This window comes from Schistocerca gregaria, chromosome 9 (genome assembly GCF_023897955.1).
Source record: "Schistocerca gregaria isolate iqSchGreg1 chromosome 9, iqSchGreg1.2, whole genome shotgun sequence".
Classification (NCBI taxonomy): domain Eukaryota; kingdom Metazoa; phylum Arthropoda; class Insecta; order Orthoptera; family Acrididae; genus Schistocerca; species Schistocerca gregaria.
The window spans coordinates 165,329,997-165,349,903 of record NC_064928.1 but is presented as its reverse complement, the minus strand read 5'-3'; the positions used below and the strand labels follow the sequence as shown (position 1 = coordinate 165,349,903).

General features: G+C 41.0%; 1 protein-coding gene across 18 annotated transcripts in view; it reads right to left on the bottom strand.

The window, feature by feature from the left end:
* Positions 1-19,907, bottom strand: part of LOC126291830 (gastrula zinc finger protein XlCGF57.1-like) — a 308,343-nt gene that overhangs the window by 167,201 nt on the left and 121,235 nt on the right. For 12 of the 18 annotated variants that reach the window (XR_007551891.1, XR_007551890.1, XM_049985529.1 and 9 more), the window contains 2 exons: positions 16,673-16,777; positions 9,145-9,249 (listed from right to left, as the gene is read on the bottom strand). Coding sequence is in view for 16 of the 18 variants with exons in the window: in XM_049985529.1 (XP_049841486.1) it covers positions 9,145-9,249; positions 16,673-16,777 (210 nt within the window). In the remaining 2 variants the exon portion in view is untranslated. The remainder of the gene's footprint in view (positions 1-9,144; positions 9,250-16,672; positions 16,778-19,907) is intronic. The other 6 variants (XM_049985533.1, XM_049985541.1, XM_049985539.1 and 3 more) reach the window with 2 other exon arrangements.

Genomic DNA, 19,907 nt, shown 5'->3' with positions numbered 1-19,907 from the left:
GAGAAAACAGCAACCACAGAAGCAGGTTCGTTCCGCACTTCCTTCTTGTCCACGTTGTTTCGTACAGCATGACAGAGCCGCGTGTCCAAAATGTTGGGCCACGTGTAATTCATGTAGGGAAAAAGGCCACACTGCTTCTGTTTGTCAGTCCCCTAAAGTTCCTGTCGACGAGGGATGAGGCACCGGACATGGATGTTAGCTGTGTGCTTTCTCAAACAAATAAGTTGTTTGTTACTGTTCGTGTTCTGGATAAAGACATTCGCATGCAAGTGGACACTGGTTCTGCAGTAACTCTCATTAATTCTCGCACATATTTGGAGTTGGGCTCCCCTTCCTTGTCTCCAGTTACGCGAAATCTGAGAACTTATAATAAACAGAAAATTCCTATCATTGGCCAGTTTGATGCTTCCACTGCCTACAAGTCTGTTGTTAGGCCCCTCACGTTTTATGTGGTGGATCATGCGGGCACTGAAAACCTCTACGGTTATGATGCTTTCCAGTTGTACGGGTTCTCCATTGATGATGTGCATCTCGTATCTGAGGATATTCCGTATCAACAGCTGGATCGATTGTATTCTGAATTTTCGTCCGTGTTCTCTGCTGGTCTGGGTCGTGCCAAGGATTTTGAAGCCCACATTACTCTTAAACCTACAGCTCGCCCTAAGTTTTTCCGGGCATGCCCTATTCCAGTGGCGTTGCGTGCACCTGTCAAGGCTGAGATAGACAGGTTAACAGCTTCAGGGATTCTCCTTCCTGATACCTCCAGCGAATGGGCATTGCCGATCGTGGTGGTTTCTAAACCAAACGGAAGTCTGCAATTGTGTGGTGACTTTAAAGCCACTGTCAATGCTCAGAGCCTCATTGACACTTATCCTCTTCCCCGTCCTGAGGAGTTATTTACCAAGCTCACTGGGGGCCAGTTCTTTTCCAAACTTGACTTATCGGAGACGTACCATCAGTTGCCATTGGATGCTTCTTCCAAGGAATTTCTCGTCATCAACACTCCTTGTGCATTACCATTTGGCGTCGCTAATGCACCAGCCATTTTCCAGCAGTTTTTGGAACAGGTCACGGCTTCCGTTCCCGGCTGCATAAACTATCTGGATGACATTGTTGTCACGGGGGCCTCCACTGAGGAGCACCTTCGCAATTTGCGTTCCCTGTTTCGGGTTTTGCATTCGGCTGGGTTGAGGTGCAATCTGGACAAGTCACAGTCCTTCCAACCCTCCATTGTGTATCTTGGTTTCCACTTGTCACATGAGGGTATATGTCCTCTACGTCAGCATGTTGCGGCCATTAATGCTCTACCCCGGCCGTCTACGGTCAAAGATCTTCAGGCGTTTCTAGGCAAGATTGCTTATTATCACAAATTCATTCCATCTGCGGTAACTCATCCTCTGCATCAGATGTTACACAAAAACGTCCCTTTCTGTTGGTCCAACGAGTGTGAGCAGGCTTTTGTCCGCCTGAAGGGTCATTTGCAGTAGGCGCCTTGTCTTGCCACATTCCGTCCGGGTCAGCACTTGGTTCTGGCGACTGACGCGTCACAGTATGGTCTAGGGGCTGTTCTCGCCCATCGGTATGAGGATGGGTCAGAATGACCCATCGCCTATGCTTCCAAGACCCTCAATGATGCGCAACGGCATTACTCTCAAATCGAAAAGGAGGCGCTCGCTATCATTTATGCTCTAAAAAAGTTCAGCGTTTTTTTGTATGGTTCTAAGTTTCACCTCATCACCAACCACAAGCCGCTGGTCTCTCTGTTCAGCCCATTGGCGTCGCTTACAGATAAGGCAGCTCACCGCCTGCCACGTTGGGCCTTATACTCGTCTCGTTTTCACTATGAGATTCACTATCGCCTCATGGCCCAGCACGCCAACGCTGACACATTGTCACGATTGCCAATGGGCCCCGACCCGGTTTTCGATCGTGATGAACTACTCTGTTTCCACATTGATGAGGAAGAACGTCGTGCAGTCGAGAGTCTTCCACTTACAGGCTCGCAGGTCGCGTCAGTTACTGCACAGGACCCGGTCCTGCATCAGGTGATCGGTTTTGTTCAACGAGGTTGGCCGGACAGGACCGAGGGCCGGGCATCGGATCCTCTTTGCAACTACCATGCCTTGCACCTTCGTATGTCTGTTCATGATGGTGTTGTTCTTCTGGCCACGGATGGTGCATCTCCACGTGTCATGGTGCCAGCCTCTCTTCGCAAAGATGTTCTCAAACTGTTGCATGACGGCCACTGGGGGATTTCTCGGACTAAGTCCCTGGCCTGCAGGCACGTTTATTGTCCTGGTATTGATTCGGACATCGCCAACATGGTTGCTGCGTGTGGTCAGTGTGCTCAACAACTGGCTGCACCTCGTACAATGCCCTCTCCGTGGCCTGATCCGGCGCAGCCATGGGAACGGGTGCACGCTAACTTTGCGACCCCTTCCTTGGTGCTTATTGGCTATTGTTGATTGACGCCTTCTCGAAGTTTCCATTTGTTGTTCGATGTCCGTCGCCCACCACTGCGCTAGAAGGTCTTCCATCCACTATTGTCACGGGCAACGATCTCTTCGCAGGCCTTCCGTGGTTTTTGTACTGGACAAGCGATTCATCATGTTACAGCACCTCCCCTCCATCCGCCATCGAATGGGGAGGTCAAGCACCTTGTCCGCACTTTCAAAAGCCAGATAAAAAAATTCCTTAGTGATTTTTCCACAGATGACACTCTGCTGCAATTTCTGAGTTCTTATCACTTCACGCCTCTGGGTGATCGCAGCCCTGCTGAACTCTTGCATGGCCACCAACCGCGCACTCTACTGCACCTACTTCACCCTGTCAGGCCTTGTGCTGTGTCCCCTAGTGCGGGAAAGTACTTGCTGGGCGCCGACATGTAAGCACGAGGATATGGATCTCGCCCTAAATAGATTCCAGGGGTGGTCAAGGCTCTTCGCGGCCGCCGCCTTTGTGAAATACGTACGGACGACGGCACGGTTGTTCGCCATTACGACCAGATGTGCCCACGAGTGGTGGGCACGCCGGTGCCACTGCCCCTTCTTTCGCCTCCACCAGCCCGAGAAGCCAGTCCTGTCACTGCTGCCGATCTACCGTCCGTGTTGATGCAGCCGATGTCGCTACCGCTTCCGAGTACGCTGGAACCGGCCCCAGTCGCGACGCCGCCTTCTCCGGGACCCATCTCACTGGAGCACAGCCCCAGGTCCACGACACCTATGGATGCTGCACCGGAGTTTTCACCCATCATCTTGCCCAGGAGGCACGTTCCACGCACGAGCTTCTGACCTGGACATTTTCGACCAAACTCTCGTGTCTCTCTGCGGGATCTTCTCAGGGCCTCACAAGAGGCCATGGATGTCTCCGCACTGTCCATGTCTCCAAGGAAGTGAGTGTTTTTTTAAGGGGGGAAAAGTGTTGTGACAGTGCCACAACATTTAACAGTACCACCACGACAGTACGCGCAAACGGCGATAGAGGCGCTCCGCAACTCGGCTGAGCGTGGGAGCGCCACCTAACTACGAACAGCGCCGGCCGCATGTCATGGCAAGGCAGTCGAATAAGAGATACTGAGTTGTTATCATGTAACCAGCTATTGTTTCTAAGTGAGTGTGTTTGAATATCCACACAATTATTGGTGATTAAAGGTTATAACATTGGTGAAGTGAAAATTGGAGATTGGCATAGAAATAGAGGCAAAACAAGTGTTCTATTTCATGATTTGAAGAGAAGTTAGTGAAGAAATCTCGGTATGAAAAAATGAGTGAAGCTTTGTTGATTTGGTTTACTTAACAAAGACAAAAAGGAAATCTGATTTAAGGGCCTATTCTACAACAAAAAGCTGTATTTTTTAGAAATGAGTTAAAGGAAGGTGAGGTCAATTTTACTGCAAGTTCAGTATAGTCGGATAGGTGGAAGATGCAATACAGTGTAAGGCAGCTTGAAATTTGTGGTGAAAAACTTTCTGCAGATTCTCAAACTATTAGACAATTTTGTGAGAAATTAAGAAAAATTATACAAGAAGAAAATCTTACTCCTGATCAGCTGTATACCTGCAATGAAACAGGGCTATTTTATAAAATGCTACCATCTAAAACTCTAGCGTCAAAGAAGAAAAGGCTGTCCCGAGCTACAAAGAATGTTAAGAGAGGTTAACAGTTCTTGCTGCAGTGATGCCTTCCAAAGCAATCTTAACGCTTGACAATGCTGGTTCACACAGTAGTTTGCTTCAAACACTTCTACAAATAAAAGGTGAAGAAACCAATAAAGTTTTTTAAAAAAAAACCTACAATGAAAAATATAATTTACTTGATAGCCAATTCGTGGTATGAAATATAAGCAGACACACTAAAAAAGTCATGGAACCAGATTTCACAGAGTGAAATAAATACCTACAGTGCAGACGATGACGACTTACTGCTGGCAGAACTGATGAAAAAGCTTGCTGGATGTCAAAATGCAAATGCGCGTGATATTTCAGATTGCATGAACAGTGATGAGCAGGTTGAAGTGACCAATCTTGCAATTTTTCAAATGGCTAGTGAACCCGCTAAAGGCAGTGATGATGAGGAGCTGCCTGAAATTTACCACTGATCACTCACATTGAGGGTTTGGCAGCACTTGATGAAGCATTGCATTATATCGAGCAGCAAGTGGAAGACAATCCAACTGGCACCTTGTGACATAACAGGTAAAAAATGAGGTTGTATTTTGAAACAAAGGACTATGGGCAATTTCTTTAAAATATAACTTATATTTTTGCAAATTGGAAATGTGTGTCCATATATGTACATATAACACAAGTATGTACTATATTGTTTTTAATTATTTTTAATCATTATTGTGTCCATTAAATATTTATTATGATCTACCCATTGTTTCAATGATATTTCCATGTTATTTGGGTTTTTTGAAATTCAAAGTAGACTCAGCACCAATTAATTCAAATTACTGAGGCTCTACTGTACTCCATAGGCACACAACTGGATTAGAAGCTGTCTGTGATGAATGCTGTCAAGGACCTTCTGGGAAACTAGAATCAGTTAATCGACTTGAGACCCCTGAACATTCCTGAAAAAAGAACATGTAAAATGACCTATATCTCAACAAGTATTAGTTTCCAGACACATGTCTATTCAGCTTTTTTCCCTAGTTTGGACCAGTACTATCAGCTGTAAGAAGATGGGACACACACCATATATACACCTAAATAAGCAGTGTACAGAATCGACTGGTGTCTCTTCTTGTTAAAAGTCCTCCCCACTAAACTAATTTTTCCATATCGTTCACAAGCAAATCTAATGTTCTACAGGCAATTACTTGATACAAAGCTTGATCTCCCTCTACTTCAGTTGCTGATGGGTCTTCCACGTTTTACAGTCATGGTCCATGAAACTTTTGTTCCTGATGTTTTGATCAGAATCGTGTTGGACTTTGTCATACATGCTCCTGGTTCTCCCGAGCTTGCTGACTGATGGGTGAGATGGCAGAGGGTGAAATAAATACCATAAAAAGGACGAATGATCAGAAAAGAAAATCCTTTTTAAAAATAAAATTTCTCAATCAATTCTGTAGAGCTGCTGTTGATCACTAAGTTTCATGGCTTCTTTTTTACTTTTATAATTGGCCCTATGTTTATACGAGGTTGTCATCACAAAGTAAAACGATTTTTTTTCTTTTTTAAAGCATCTTTATTTATTGATCAACATCAACTTTGTCCCCTTCTTCAGAGTAATTCCCCTCAGATATAACACCTGTGCCATCACTTTTCCCAATATTGGAAGCACTTCTGGAACTCACTTTTCATTATGGTGTTCAACTACTTAAGCAATTCTGGTTTTATCTCATCAATGGTGGCAAAGAAACGTAGAGTCATGGTTCTCTTCAGTCTCAGAAGAGAAAGAAGTCGCAGAGAGCCATGTCTAGCAAACACAGTGATTGAGGCAACATAATGGTTTTGTTTTTGGGCAAAAAATCCACAAAAAAGTATTGGGATGAGAGAAGAAGTATTATCATGAGTGGTTTTCCCACAATTCTGGTCATTTTCTTCAGTTTGCTTCATGCAAATAGCATATAACTTATAAACAATGCAACTGCACAGCTGGAACTCATGACACATTATCCTGTTGTAATCTAAGAAAACAGTAGGAACCTCCTTCACATGTGATCAAACTTGTTTAATATATTTCAGTGTTTGTTTCTGTTGACAACACTGAGTCTTGATTTTGATGTCATACCTGTATACCCACCCTTTGTCCCCTGTTATAACCTTCTAAATAAGTTCTGGGTCATTCTCCACTTCATTCACCAATTCCTGAATGATGTCTATGCGATGTCATTTTAGGTCAAAATTCAACAATTTTGGAAAAAAACTTTGCTGCTATGCATTTCATGCCTAAAATGTCTGAAAAAATTGCTTGGCATAAGCAGAGGATATGCTGATAACATCAGCAACCTCTCTGATGGTGATTCAACAAGTTCCCCAAAACCATTTTCTTTCCACTTCAACAATGTTATCATAACTCATGAACTAGGGCATCCAGGTCGGTTCTCATCTTCAACATCTTCTGGACCCTCCTTGAAACATTTTTACCACTCATCAACTCTTGTCTTCCTCATAGCACATTTGCCAAAAGCAACATTCAACCTTTTCAATGTGGTGCTGCACTTTATTCCATCCTTCAAGCAAAATGTAATACAAATTCTTTGATCCTTCTTTCAGGAAAGGAAAAATTTGCCGAGCACTTACAAACACATATAACCTGTTTGACTGTCAACAATAAACTAAGTATTCAAAACAACTGAAAATGTAAACATACATTGGCTAATTTTGTATAAAAAAATTTTGAAATCTGATATATGAAGCCTGCAAGATTAAAAAACTCCTGTTACTTTTCAATCACCCTTGTATATATTTTGATGATTTCTCTATATAGGTGTAGATCATAGTTCATCATTGTAGATAAAATTTTAATACTGAAGAACTTCACTTCATGTTTCCTTAACTGAAGAGTGTACTCTATTACAGCTTTCCCTTCCCGGCAAAGGTTTTTGTGTTCCTGCAGATGTATAATCATGCTTCTCGTTTTTGTTCCAATGTAGGACACTTATGATGGTATGCTGAAAAGTAATACCTACAATTATTTTTTTAAATTATGTTGTCCATGTTGGTAGAAGTACACCATGGCATGCATATTAGTTAGCTGACACTCCTGCTTTGCAGACACACATTGTAACCGTCTTCTGCTAGATGGTTCTGAATTGCAGCATGTAACATGATAGTGAGTAACATAACCACATCAGTGAGTGAGAAACAGTGTGTTGTTATCAAGGAGAATTGCCTCACTTTAATCCTCATATCACTGAAAAGATGAATGAAATAAATATTAGAGTCAGTGGTGTTGATAAACAGCTGAAATTGTTACAATTGAACAAAGCTCCAAGGGACCGATTCTTCACTGCATTTATGGCATAGTTAGCGCCTCTTCTAACTATCATCTATCGTAGAACCCTTGAACAAAAAACCATGCCCAGTTCTTGGAAATCAGTTAGAGCTTGATAAGACTTCAAAGTGGTGCCGAGATGGTAACTTGCTTTAAATCTTCAGAAATGTAAAACTGTGTACTTCACGCAACAAAAGTACATAATATGCTATGATAATGAGTCACAGATGAGATCGGTCAACTCATACAAATACCTAATTGAAACACTTTGTAGGGATATGAAATGGAATGATCACAAAGGCTCAGTTGTGGGTAAAGCAGGTGGTAGACTTCCGTTTATTGGTAGAATAACGGGGAAGTGCAATCAGTCTACAAAGGAGATTGCTTACAAATCACCATGTGACTCATCCTAGAATATTGCTCAAATGTGTGGGACCCGTACCAAATAGGACTAACAAGGGTTATTGTACGTACACAGAGAAGGGCAGCACAAATGGTCACAGGTTTGTTTAATTTATGCGAGAATATCACAGAGACATGGAAAGAACTGAACTGGAAGACTCTTTAAGATAGATGTAAACTATCCCCAGAAAATCTACTAACAATTTTTCAAGAACCAGCTTTAATTTACTTTAAGAATACACTACAATCCCCTACATATCGCTCACATAGAGATCCTGAGGATAAGACTGGAATAATTACTGCATGCACAGAGGCTGTCAAACAATCATTCTTCCCATGCTTCATACGTCAATGAAATGGGGTGAAACTCTAATAACTGGTACAATGGAATGTAGCCTCTGCCATGCTCTCGTGGCAGTTTGCAGATAACTGATGTAGATGTAGTTTCAAATACAAATAGTTTGCTCACACAGGTGAGTACTCTCTCCCTTGGCATGACAATGCCAGAACACACACAACATCTGCAACAATCAATAGCATTGGGTTCACTGTCATCAAACATCTTCCATAACTATCCAGACTTGGCTCCATCCAGTATTCACCTGTTTCCAAAACTTAAATAACACTTTCAAGGACTTCACTTTGATAGTAATGATGCAGTGCAAGCAGAGGTGAGATTGTGGGTCCATCAACAAAGTCAAAAATTCTACAATGACGGTGTCAACAAATTGGTTTTTTGTTGTGACAAATGTGTTTGTCACCAGGGTGACTATGCTGAGAAATAAGTACATTAACATGAGGAATACAGATGTATAACGTTAATACATTTTGTTTCATTTAAAAAGCTGTAACGGTTTTCACATACAAAACTCAGAGGGATTACTTTCCCTTGTACAGGGAATCTTATATACCCTGGACGCCAGTAGAGGAAGAAGTTTATCCTTTACAGATCTGAGGGCTTGATATATTTTCTTTGTTGATCTGAAAACTGGTATGGCATTATGTTTCTGTAAAATCTTACTGTTCTAATAAGATGCATTTTTTTATCATTGTCCCTAGGACTTTTATTTGGTGGAAAAGTTCTATTTATTCATTTCCTGAAAAGTCATTTTTCTGGAAAGTCTGCTTCAGATGTTTCAGTTCACCATGTAGGTGTACTGGTGTGCAAATTCTTTTGGCTCTGTTGATGAGAGTTTTCATGACACCCCTTTTTTGTGTGGGTGGCTGTCAGAGCTCTTATGTAAATATCTGCTACTAACACACCAGTGGCAAACAAGACACTGGGAAAATAACTCACCTGCCAATCATCCTCGCTCGCTGCCTCCTCTTCATCTTCTTCATTCTCTGTTTTATCAATATTGTATGTGATAGGCCCAATATAATCTTCTGAAAGTGAACATTCCTGAAACAGTTGAAAGAAAATGCTACATAAGACGAGAGATGAGATACAAAACACACTTTCAAGCAAAATTACAGAAAAATAATGAGGCCGCTTCCTTTGGTTTCAGTCTAACAAACACCTTTGAGGAAGTGATTCCTGCTATGAATATGCTACTGTCAAGCATCATACAACAAATATATTGAACAACACTGTTGCTGAAATGTAAAACCACTACAGTTGTCATTATCCTTATCTACATCTTACAGTGTAGTGTCTATTGGGACATTCCCAGCAATACTGCTGTCAACATTTGACCCTGTTCCAGGCCAACTGTTCTACAGTGTAATCTCTTCTTCTTTTCCATTTCATCCAGCATTTTTGGGATTCTACTTACTATGTTGTTCTGTCTTTCCACTGTACTTCAATAGCTGTTGTTCAAATTCCTTCCCCTCATAGTGTATGTCCCATCCAGTCATGTTCCCTTTTCTTAACCTGGTTTAGGATAGGTCTTTCTTCCTTTACTCTTAGCAGTACACAGTTGACCAAAAAGTTGTTACCACCAATATGAAGTATATATTTGAGTGGTGCCTCTTCTGTTATACATGTCCAACAGAACAGACACCACTCATGATGACATTGCTGGTGCACACATTTATATGAAATAGAGAATGGGGAAAGAAAGGAAAGGAGTGGCGGAAATTTGTGAATTCCACCTCTACAGGGTATTGTGGAATGCAATAGTGAAAGTTGAAAATTTGTTCCGGGCTAGAACTTGAACTCTAGCTTCTCATGAGCAGTTGCCTTAACCACTTTGGGTATCTGACTTACTGTTGTCAGAACTGATGAAAAAGCTTAGTGGATGTGAAAATGCAAATGCGCGTGATATTTCAGATTGCATGAACAGTGATGAGCAGGTTGAAGTGACCAATCTTGCAATTTTTCAAATGGCTAGTGTACCCGCTAAAGGCAGTGATGATGAGGAGCTGCCTGAAATTTACCACTGATCACTCACATTGAGGGTTTGGCAGCACTTGATGAAGCATTGCATTATATCGAGCAGCAAGTGGAAGACAATCCAACTGGCACCTTGTGACATAACAGGTAAAAAATGAGGTTGTATTTTGAAACAAAGTACTATGGGCAATTTCTTTAAAATATAACTTATATTTTTGCAAATTGGAAATGTGTGTCCATATATGTACATATAACACAAGTATGTACTATACTGTTTTTAATTACTTTAATCATTATTGTGTCCATTAAATATTTATTATGATCTACCCATTGTTTCAATGATATTTCCATGTTATTTGGGTTTTTTGAAATTCAAAGTAGACTCAGCACCAATTAATTCAAATTACTGAGGCTCTACTGTACTCCATAGGCACACAACTGGATTAGAAGCTGTCTGTGATGAATGCTGTCAAGGCCCTTCTGGGAAACTAGAATCAGGTAATCGACTTGAGACCCCTGAACATTCCTGAAAAAAGAACATGTAAAATGACCCATATCTCAACAAGTATTTGTTTCCAGACACATGTCTATTCAGCATTTTTCCCTAGTTTGGACCAGTACTATCTCCTGTAAGAAGATGGGACACACACCATATACAGGGTGTTTCAAAAATGACCGGTATATTTGAAACGGCAATAAAAACTAAACGAGCAGCGATAGAAATACACCGTTTGTTGCAATATGCTTGGGACAACAGTACATTTTCAGGCGAACAAACTTTCAAAATTACAGTAGTTACAATTTTCAACAACAGATGGCGCTGCAAGTGATGTGAAAGATATAGAAGGCAACACAATCTGTGGGTGCGCCATTCTGTATGTCGTCTTTCTGCTGTAAGCGTGTGCTGTTCACAACGTGCAAGTGTGCTAAGGACAACATGGTTTATTTCTTAGAACAGAGGATTTTTCTGGTGTTGGAATTCCACCACCTAGAACACAGTGGTGTTGCAACAAGACGAAGTTTTCAATGGAGTTTTTATGTAACCAAAGGACCGAAAAGCGATACAATAAAGGATCTGTTTGAAAAATTTAAACGAACTGGCAACGTGACGGATGAACGTGCTGGAAAGGTAGGGCAACCGCGTACGGCAACCACAGAGGGCAACGCGCAGCTAGTGCAGCAGGTGATCCAACAGCGGCCTCGGGTCTCCGTTCGCCGTGTTGCAGCTGCGGTCGAAATGACACCAATGTCCACGTATCGTCTCATGCGCCATAGTTTACACCTCTATCCATACAAAATTCAAACGCGGCAACCCCTCAGCGCCGCTACCATTGCTGCACGAGAGACATTCGCTAACGATATAGTGCACAGTATTGATGACGGCGATATGCTTGTGGGCAGCATTTGGTTTACTGACGAAGCTTAATTTTACCTGGACGGCTTCGTCAATAAACAGAACTGGCGCATATGGGGGACCGAAAAGCCCCATGTTGCAGTCCCATCGTCCCTGCATCCTCAAAAAGTACTGGTCTGGGCCGCCATTTCTTCCAAAGGAATCATTGACCCATTTTTTATATCCGAAACGATTACTGTATCACGCTATCTGGACATTCTTCGTGAATTTGTGGTGGTACAAACTGCCTTAGACGACACTGCAAACACCTCATGGTTTATGCAAGATGGTGCCCGGCCACATCGCACGGCCGACGTCTTTAATTTCCTGAATGAATACTTCGATGATGGTGTGATTGCTTTGGGCTATCCGAAACATACAGGAGGCGGCGTGGATTGGCCTCCCTATTCGCCAGACATGAACCCCTGTGACTTCTTTCTGTGGCGACACTTGAAAGACCAGGTGAACCGCCAGAATCCAGAAACAATTGAACAGCTGAAGCAGTACATGTGAAGCCATTCCGCCAGACACGTTGTCAAAGGTTTCGTGTAATTTCATTCAGAGACTACACCATACTATTGCTACGCATGGTGGATATGTGCAAAATATCGTATTATAGAGTTTCCCAGACCGCAGCACCATCGCAGTTGTTGACAATTGTAACTACTGTAATTTCGAAAGTTTGTCTGCCTGAAAATGTACTGTTGTCCCAAGCATATTGCAACAAACGGTGTACATCTATCGCTGCTCGTTTAGTTTGTATTGCCGTTTCAAATATACCGATCATTTTTGAAACACAGTGTATACACCTAAATAAGCAGTGTACAGAACCGACTGGTGCCACTTCTTGTTAAAAGTCCTCCCCACTAAACTAATTTTTCCATATCGTTCACAAGCAAATCTAATGTTCTACAGGCAATTACTTGATACAAAACTTGACCTCCCTCTACTTCAGTTGCTGATGGGTCTTCCACGTTTTACAGTCGTGGTCCACGAAACTTTTGTTCCTGATGTTTTTACCAGAATGGACATTGTCATACATGCTCCTGGTTCTCCCGAGCTTGCTGACTGATGGGTGAGATGGCAGAGGGAGAAATAAATACCATAAAAATGACGAATGATCAGAAGAGAAAATCCTTTTTAAAAATAAAATTTCTCAATCAATTCTGTAGAGCTGCTGTTGATCACTAAGTTTCATGGCTTCTTTTTTACTTTTATAATTGGCCCTATGTTTATACGAGGTTGTCATCACAAAGTAAAACGATTTTTTTTTCTTTTTTAAAGCATCTTTATTTATTGATCAACATCAACTTTGTCCCCTTCTTCAGAGTAATTCCCCTCAGATATAACACCTGTGCCATCACTTTTCCCAATATTGGAAGCACTTCTGGAACTCACTTTTCATTATGGTGTTCAACTTCTTAAGCAATTCTGGTTTTATCTCATCAATGGTGGCAAAGAAATGTAGAGTCATGGTTCTCTTCAGTCTCAGAAGAGAAAGAAGTCGCAGAGAGCCATGTCTAGCAAACACAGTGATTGAGGCAACATAATGGTTTTGTTTTTAGGCAAAAAATCCAGAAAAAAGTATTGGGATGAGAGAAGAAGTATTATCATGAGTGGTTTTCCCACAATTCTGGTCATTTTCTTCAGTTTGCTTCATGCAAATAGCATATAACTTATAAACAATGCAACTGCACAGCTGGAACTCATGACACATTATCCTTTTGTAATCCTAAGAAAACAGTAGGAACCTCCTTCACATGTGATCAAACTTGTTTAATATTTTTCAGTGTTTGTTTCTGTTGACAACACTGAGTCTTGATTTTGACGTCATACCTGTATACCCACCCTTTGTCACCTGTTATAACCTTCTAAATAAGTTCTGGGTCATTCTCCACTTCATTCACCAATTCCTGAATGATGTCTATGCGACGTCATTTTAGGTCAAAATTCAACAATTTTGGAAAAAAACTTTGCTGCTATGCATTTCATGCCTAAAATGTCTGAAAAAATTGCTTGGCCTAAGCAGAGGATATGCTGATAACATCAGCAACCTCTCTGATGGTGATTCAACAAGTTCCCCAAAACCATTTTCTTTCCACTTCAACAATGTTATCGTAACTCATGAGCTAGGGCATCCAGGTCGGTTCTCATCTTCAACATCTTCTGGACCCTCCTTGAAACATTTTTACCACTCATCAACTCTTGTCTTCCTCATAGCACATTTGCCAAAAGCAACATTCAACCTTTACAATGTGGTGCTGCACTTTATCCCATCCTTCAAGCAAAATGTAATACAAATTCTTTGATCCTTCTTTCAGGAAAGGAAAAATTTGCCGAGCACTTAAAAACACATATAACCTGTTTGACTGTCAACAATAAACTAAGTATTCAAAACAACTGAAAATGCAAACATACATTGGCTAATTTTGTATAAAAAAATTTTGAAATCTGATATATGAAGCCTGCAAGATTAAAAAACTCCTGTTACTTTTCAATCACCCTTGTATATATTTTGATGATTTCTCTATATAGGTGTAGATCATAGCTCATCATTGTAGATAAAATTTTGATACTGAAGAACTTCACTTCATGTTTTCTTAACTGAAGAGCGTACTCTATTACAGCTTTCCCTTCCCGGCAAAGGATTTTGTGACACACATTGTAACCCTCTTCTGCTAGATGGTTCTGAATTGCAGCATGTAAAATGATAGGGAGTAACATAACCACGTCAGTGAGTGAGAAACAGTGTGTTGTTATCAAGGAGAATTGCCTCACTTTAATCCTCGTATCACTGAAAAGATGAATGAAATAAATATTAGTGTCAGTGGTGTTGAGAAACAGCTGAAATTGTTACAATTGAACAAAGCTCCAAGGGACCGATTCTTCACTGCATTTATGGCATAGTTAGCCCCTCTTCTAACTATCATCTATCATAGAACCCTTGAACAAACAACCATGACCAGTTCTTGGAAAAAAGCACAGGTCACACCCCTCTACAAGAAAGGCAGTAGAAGTTATCCAAAAACTACCATCCAATATCCCTGACATCGATTTGTTGTAGAATCTTATAAAATATTTTGAGCTCCAAAATAATGAGGCATCTTGAACAGAATGACTCCTCAATGCCAACCAGCGCGGATTTAGAAAATATCAATCATGTGAAACCCAACCTGCACTAGTTTTTCAAGAAGCATTTGACTGAGTACCACACCTACAACTATTGTCAAAAGTGTGATCATATGGGGTATCAAGTGAAATTTGTGATTGGACCGAGGACTTTTTAGCAGGCAGGATGCAGCATGTTATCTTGAATGGAGAGTCATTGTCAGATGTAGAAGTAACTTTGGATGTAACCCAGGGAAGTGTTTTGGGACCATTGCTGTTTATGTTGTATATTAATGATATTACATATTTTAATAGTAACATCTGAATTTTTGCAGATAATGCAGTTATCTAAATGACGCACTGTTTGAAAGAAGCTGCTTAAATATTCAACTAGAGCTTGATAGGACTTCAAAGTAGTGCCGAGATTGTAACTAGCTTTAAACCTTCAGAAATGTAAAACTGTGTACATCACGCAATAAAAGTACATAATATGCTATGATAATGAGTCACAGATGAAATCGGCCAATTCATACAAATACCTAATTGTAACACTTTGTAGGGATATGGAATAGAATGATAAAGGCTCAGTTGTGGGTAAAGCAGGTGGTAGACTTCCGTTTATTGGTAGAATAACGGGGAAGTGCAATCAGTCTACAAAGGAGATTGCTTACAAATCACTCATGTGACTCATCCTAAAATATTGCTCAAATGTGTGGGGCCCGTACCAAATAGGTCTAACAGGGTATATTGAACATATACAGAGAAGGGCAGCACAAATGGTCACAGGTTTGTTTAATTTATGTGAGAGTATCACAGGGACATGGAACGAACTGAACTGCAAGACTCTTTAAGATAGATGTAAACTATCCCCAGAAAATCTACTAATAATGTTTCAAGAACCGCTTTAAATTACTTTAAGAATACACTACAATCCCCTACATATCGCTCACATAGAGATCCTGAGGATAAGACTGGAATAATTACTGCATGCACGGAGGCTGTCAAACAATCATTCTTCCCATGCTTCATACGTCAATGAAATGGGGTGAAACTCTAATAACTGGTACAATGGAATGTAGCCTCTGCCATGCTCTTGTGGCAGTTTGCAGATAACTGATGTAGATGTAGTTTCAATTTCAAATAGTTTGCTCACACAGGCGAGTACTCTCTCCCTTGGCATGACAATGCCAGACCACACACAACATTTGCAACAATCAATAGCATTGGGTTCACTGTCATCAAACATCTTCCATAACTGTCAAGACTTGGCTCCATCCAGTATTCACCTGTTTCCAAAACTTAAATAACACTTTCAAGGACTTCACTTTGATAGTAATGATGCAGTGCAAGCAGAGGTGAGATTGTGGGTCCATCAACAAAGTCAAAAATTCTACAATGACGGTGTCAAAAAATTGGTTTTTTGTTGTGACAAATGTGTTTGTCACCAGGGTGACTATGCTGAGAAATAAGTACATTAACATGAGGAATACAGATGTATAAGGTTAATACATTTTGTTTCATTTAAAAAGCTGTAACGGTTTTCACATACAAAATTCAGAGGGATTACTTTCCAGGATACCCTTGTACAGGGAATCTTATATACCCTGGACGCCAGTAGAGGAAGAAGTTTATCCTTTACAGATCTGAGGGCTTGACATATTTTCTTTGTTGATCTGAAAACTGGTATGGCATTATGTTTCTGTAAAATCTTACTGTTCTAATAAGATGCATTTTTTTATCATTGTCCCTAGGACTTTTATTTGGTGGAAAAGTTCTATTTATTCATTTCCTGAAAAGTCATTTTTCTGGAAAGTCTGCTTCAGATGTTTCAGTTCACCATGTAGGTGTACTGGTGTGCAAATTCTTTTGGCTCTGTTGATGAGAGTTTTCATGACACCCCTTTTTTGTGTGGGTGGCTGTCAGAGCTCTTATGTAAATATCTGCTACTAACACACCAGTGGCAAACAAGACACTGGGAAAATAACTCACCTGCCAATCATCCTCGCTCGCTGCCTCCTCTTCATCTTCTTCATTCTCTGTTTTATCAATATTGTATGTGATAGGCCCAATATAATCTTCTGAAAGTGAACATTCCTGAAACAGTTGAAAGAAAATGCTACATAAGACGAGAGATGAGATACAAAACACACTTTCAAGCAAAATTACAGAAAAATAATGAGGCCGCTTCCTTTGGTTTCAGTCTAACAAACACCTTTGAGGAAGTGATTCCTGCTATGAATATGCTACTGTCAAGCATCATACAACAAATATATTGAACAACACTGTTGCTGAAATGTAAAACCACTACAGTTGTCATTATCCTTATCTACATCTTACAGTGTAGTGTCTATTGGGACATTCCCAGCAATACTGCTGTCAACATTTGACCCTGTTCCAGGCCAACTGTTCTACAGTGTAATCTCTTCTTCTTTTCCATTTCATCCAGCATTTTTGGGATTCTACTTACTATGTTGTTCTGTCTTTCCACTGTACTTCAATAGCTGTTGTTCAAATTCCTTCCCCTCATAGTGTATGTCCCATCCAGTCATGTTCCCTTTTCTTAACCTGGTTTAGGATAGGTCTTTCTTCCTTTACTCTTAGCAGTACACAGTTGACCAAAAAGTTGTTACCACCAATATGAAGTATATATTTGAGTGGTGCCTCTTCTGTTATACATGTCCAACAGAACAGACACCACTCATGATGACATTGCTGGTGCACACATTTATATGAAATAGAGAATGGGGAAAGAAAGGAAAGGAGTGGCGGAAATTTGTGAATTCCACCTCTACAGGGTATTGTGGAATGCAATAGTGAAAGTTGAAAATTTGTTCCGGGCTAGAACTTGAACTCTAGCTTCTCATGAGCAGTTGCCTTAACCACTTTGGGTATCTGACTTACTGTTGTCAGAACTGATGAAAAAGCTTAGTGGATGTGAAAATGCAAATGCGCGTGATATTTCAGATTGCATGAACAGTGATGAGCAGGTTGAAGTGACCAATCTTGCAATTTTTCAAATGGCTAGTGTACCCGCTAAAGGCAGTGATGATGAGGAGCTGCCTGAAATTTACCACTGATCACTCACATTGAGGGTTTGGCAGCACTTGATGAAGCATTGCATTATATCGAGCAGCAAGTGGAAGACAATCCAACTGGCACCTTGTGACATAACAGGTAAAAAATGAGGTTGTATTTTGAAACAAAGTACTATGGGCAATTTCTTTAAAATATAACTTATATTTTTGCAAATTGGAAATGTGTGTCCATATATGTACATATAACACAAGTATGTACTATACTGTTTTTAATTACTTTAATCATTATTGTGTCCATTAAATATTTATTATGATCTACCCATTGTTTCAATGATATTTCCATGTTATTTGGGTTTTTTGAAATTCAAAGTAGACTCAGCACCAATTAATTCAAATTACTGAGGCTCTACTGTACTCCATAGGCACACAACTGGATTAGAAGCTGTCCGTGATGAATGCTGTCAAGGCCCTTCTGGGAAACTAGAATCAGGTAATCGACTTGAGACCCCTGAACATTCCTGAAAAAAGAACATGTAAAATGACCCATATCTCAACAAGTATTTGTTTCCAGACACATGTCTATTCAGCATTTTTCCCTAGTTTGGACCAGTACTATCTCCTGTAAGAAGATGGGACACACACCATATACAGGGTGTTTCAAAAATGACCGGTATATTTGAAACGGCAATAAAAACTAAACGAGCAGCGATAGAAATACACCGTTTGTTGCAATATGCTTGGGACAACAGTACATTTTCAGGCGGACAAACTTTCAAAATTACAGTAGTTACAATTTTCAACAACAGATGGCGCTGCAAGTGATGTGAAAGATATAGAAGGCAACACAATCTGTGGGTGCGCCATTCTGTATGTCGTCTTTCTGCTGTAAGCGTGTGCTGTTCACAACGTGCAAGTGTGCTAAGGACAACATGGTTTATTTCTTAGAACAGAGGATTTTTCTGGTGTTGGAATTCCACCACCTAGAACACAGTGGTGTTGCAACAAGACGAAGTTTTCAATGGAGTTTTTATGTAACCAAAGGACCGAAAAGCGATACAATAAATGATCTGTTTGAAAAATTTAAACGAACTGGCAACGTGACGGATGAACGTGCTGGAAAGATAGGGCAACCGCGTACGGCAACCACAGAGGGCAACGCGCAGCTAGTGCAGCAGGTGATCCAACAGCGGCCTCGGGTCTCCGTTCGCCGTGTTGCAGCTGCGGTCGAAATGACACCAATGTCCACGTATCGTCTCATGCGCCATAGTTTACACCTCTATCCATACAAAATTCAAACGCGGCAACCCCTCAGCGCCGCTACCATTGCTGCACGAGAGACATTCGCTAACGATATAGTGCACAGTATTGATGACGGCGATATGCTTGTGGGCAGCATTTGGTTTACTGACGAAGCTTAATTTTACCTGGACGGCTTCGTCAATAAACAGAACTGGCGCATATGGGGGACCGAAAAGCCCCATGTTGCAGTCCCATCGTCCCTGCATCCTCAAAAAGTACTGGTCTGGGCCGCCATTTCTTCCAAAGGAATCATTGACCCATTTTTTATATCCGAAACGATTACTGTATCACGCTATCTGGACATTCTTCGTGAATTTGTGGTGGTACAAACTGCCTTAGACGACACTGCAAACACCTCATGGTTTATGCAAGATGGTGCCCGGCCACATCGCACGGCCGACGTCTTTAATTTCCTGAATGAATACTTCGATGATGGTGTGATTGCTTTGGGCTATCCGAAACATACAGGAGGCGGCGTGGATTGGCCTCCCTATTCGCCAGACATGAACCCCTGTGACTTCTTTCTGTGGCGACACTTGAAAGACCAGGTGTACCGCCAGAATCCAGAAACAATTGAACAGCTGAAGCAGTACATCTCATCTGCATGTGAAGCCATTCCGCCAGACACGTTGTCAAAGGTTTCGGGTAATTTCATTCAGAGACTACGCCATATCATTGCTACGCATGGTGGATATGTGGAAAATATCGTACTATAGAGTTTCCCAGACCGCAGCACCATCGCAGTTGTTAACAATTGTACCTACTGTAATTTTGAAAGTTTGTCTGCCTGAAAATGTACTGTTGTCCCAAGCATATTGCAACAAACGGTGTACATCTATCGCTGCTCGTTTAGTTTGTATTGCCGTTTCTAATATACTGGTCATTTTTGA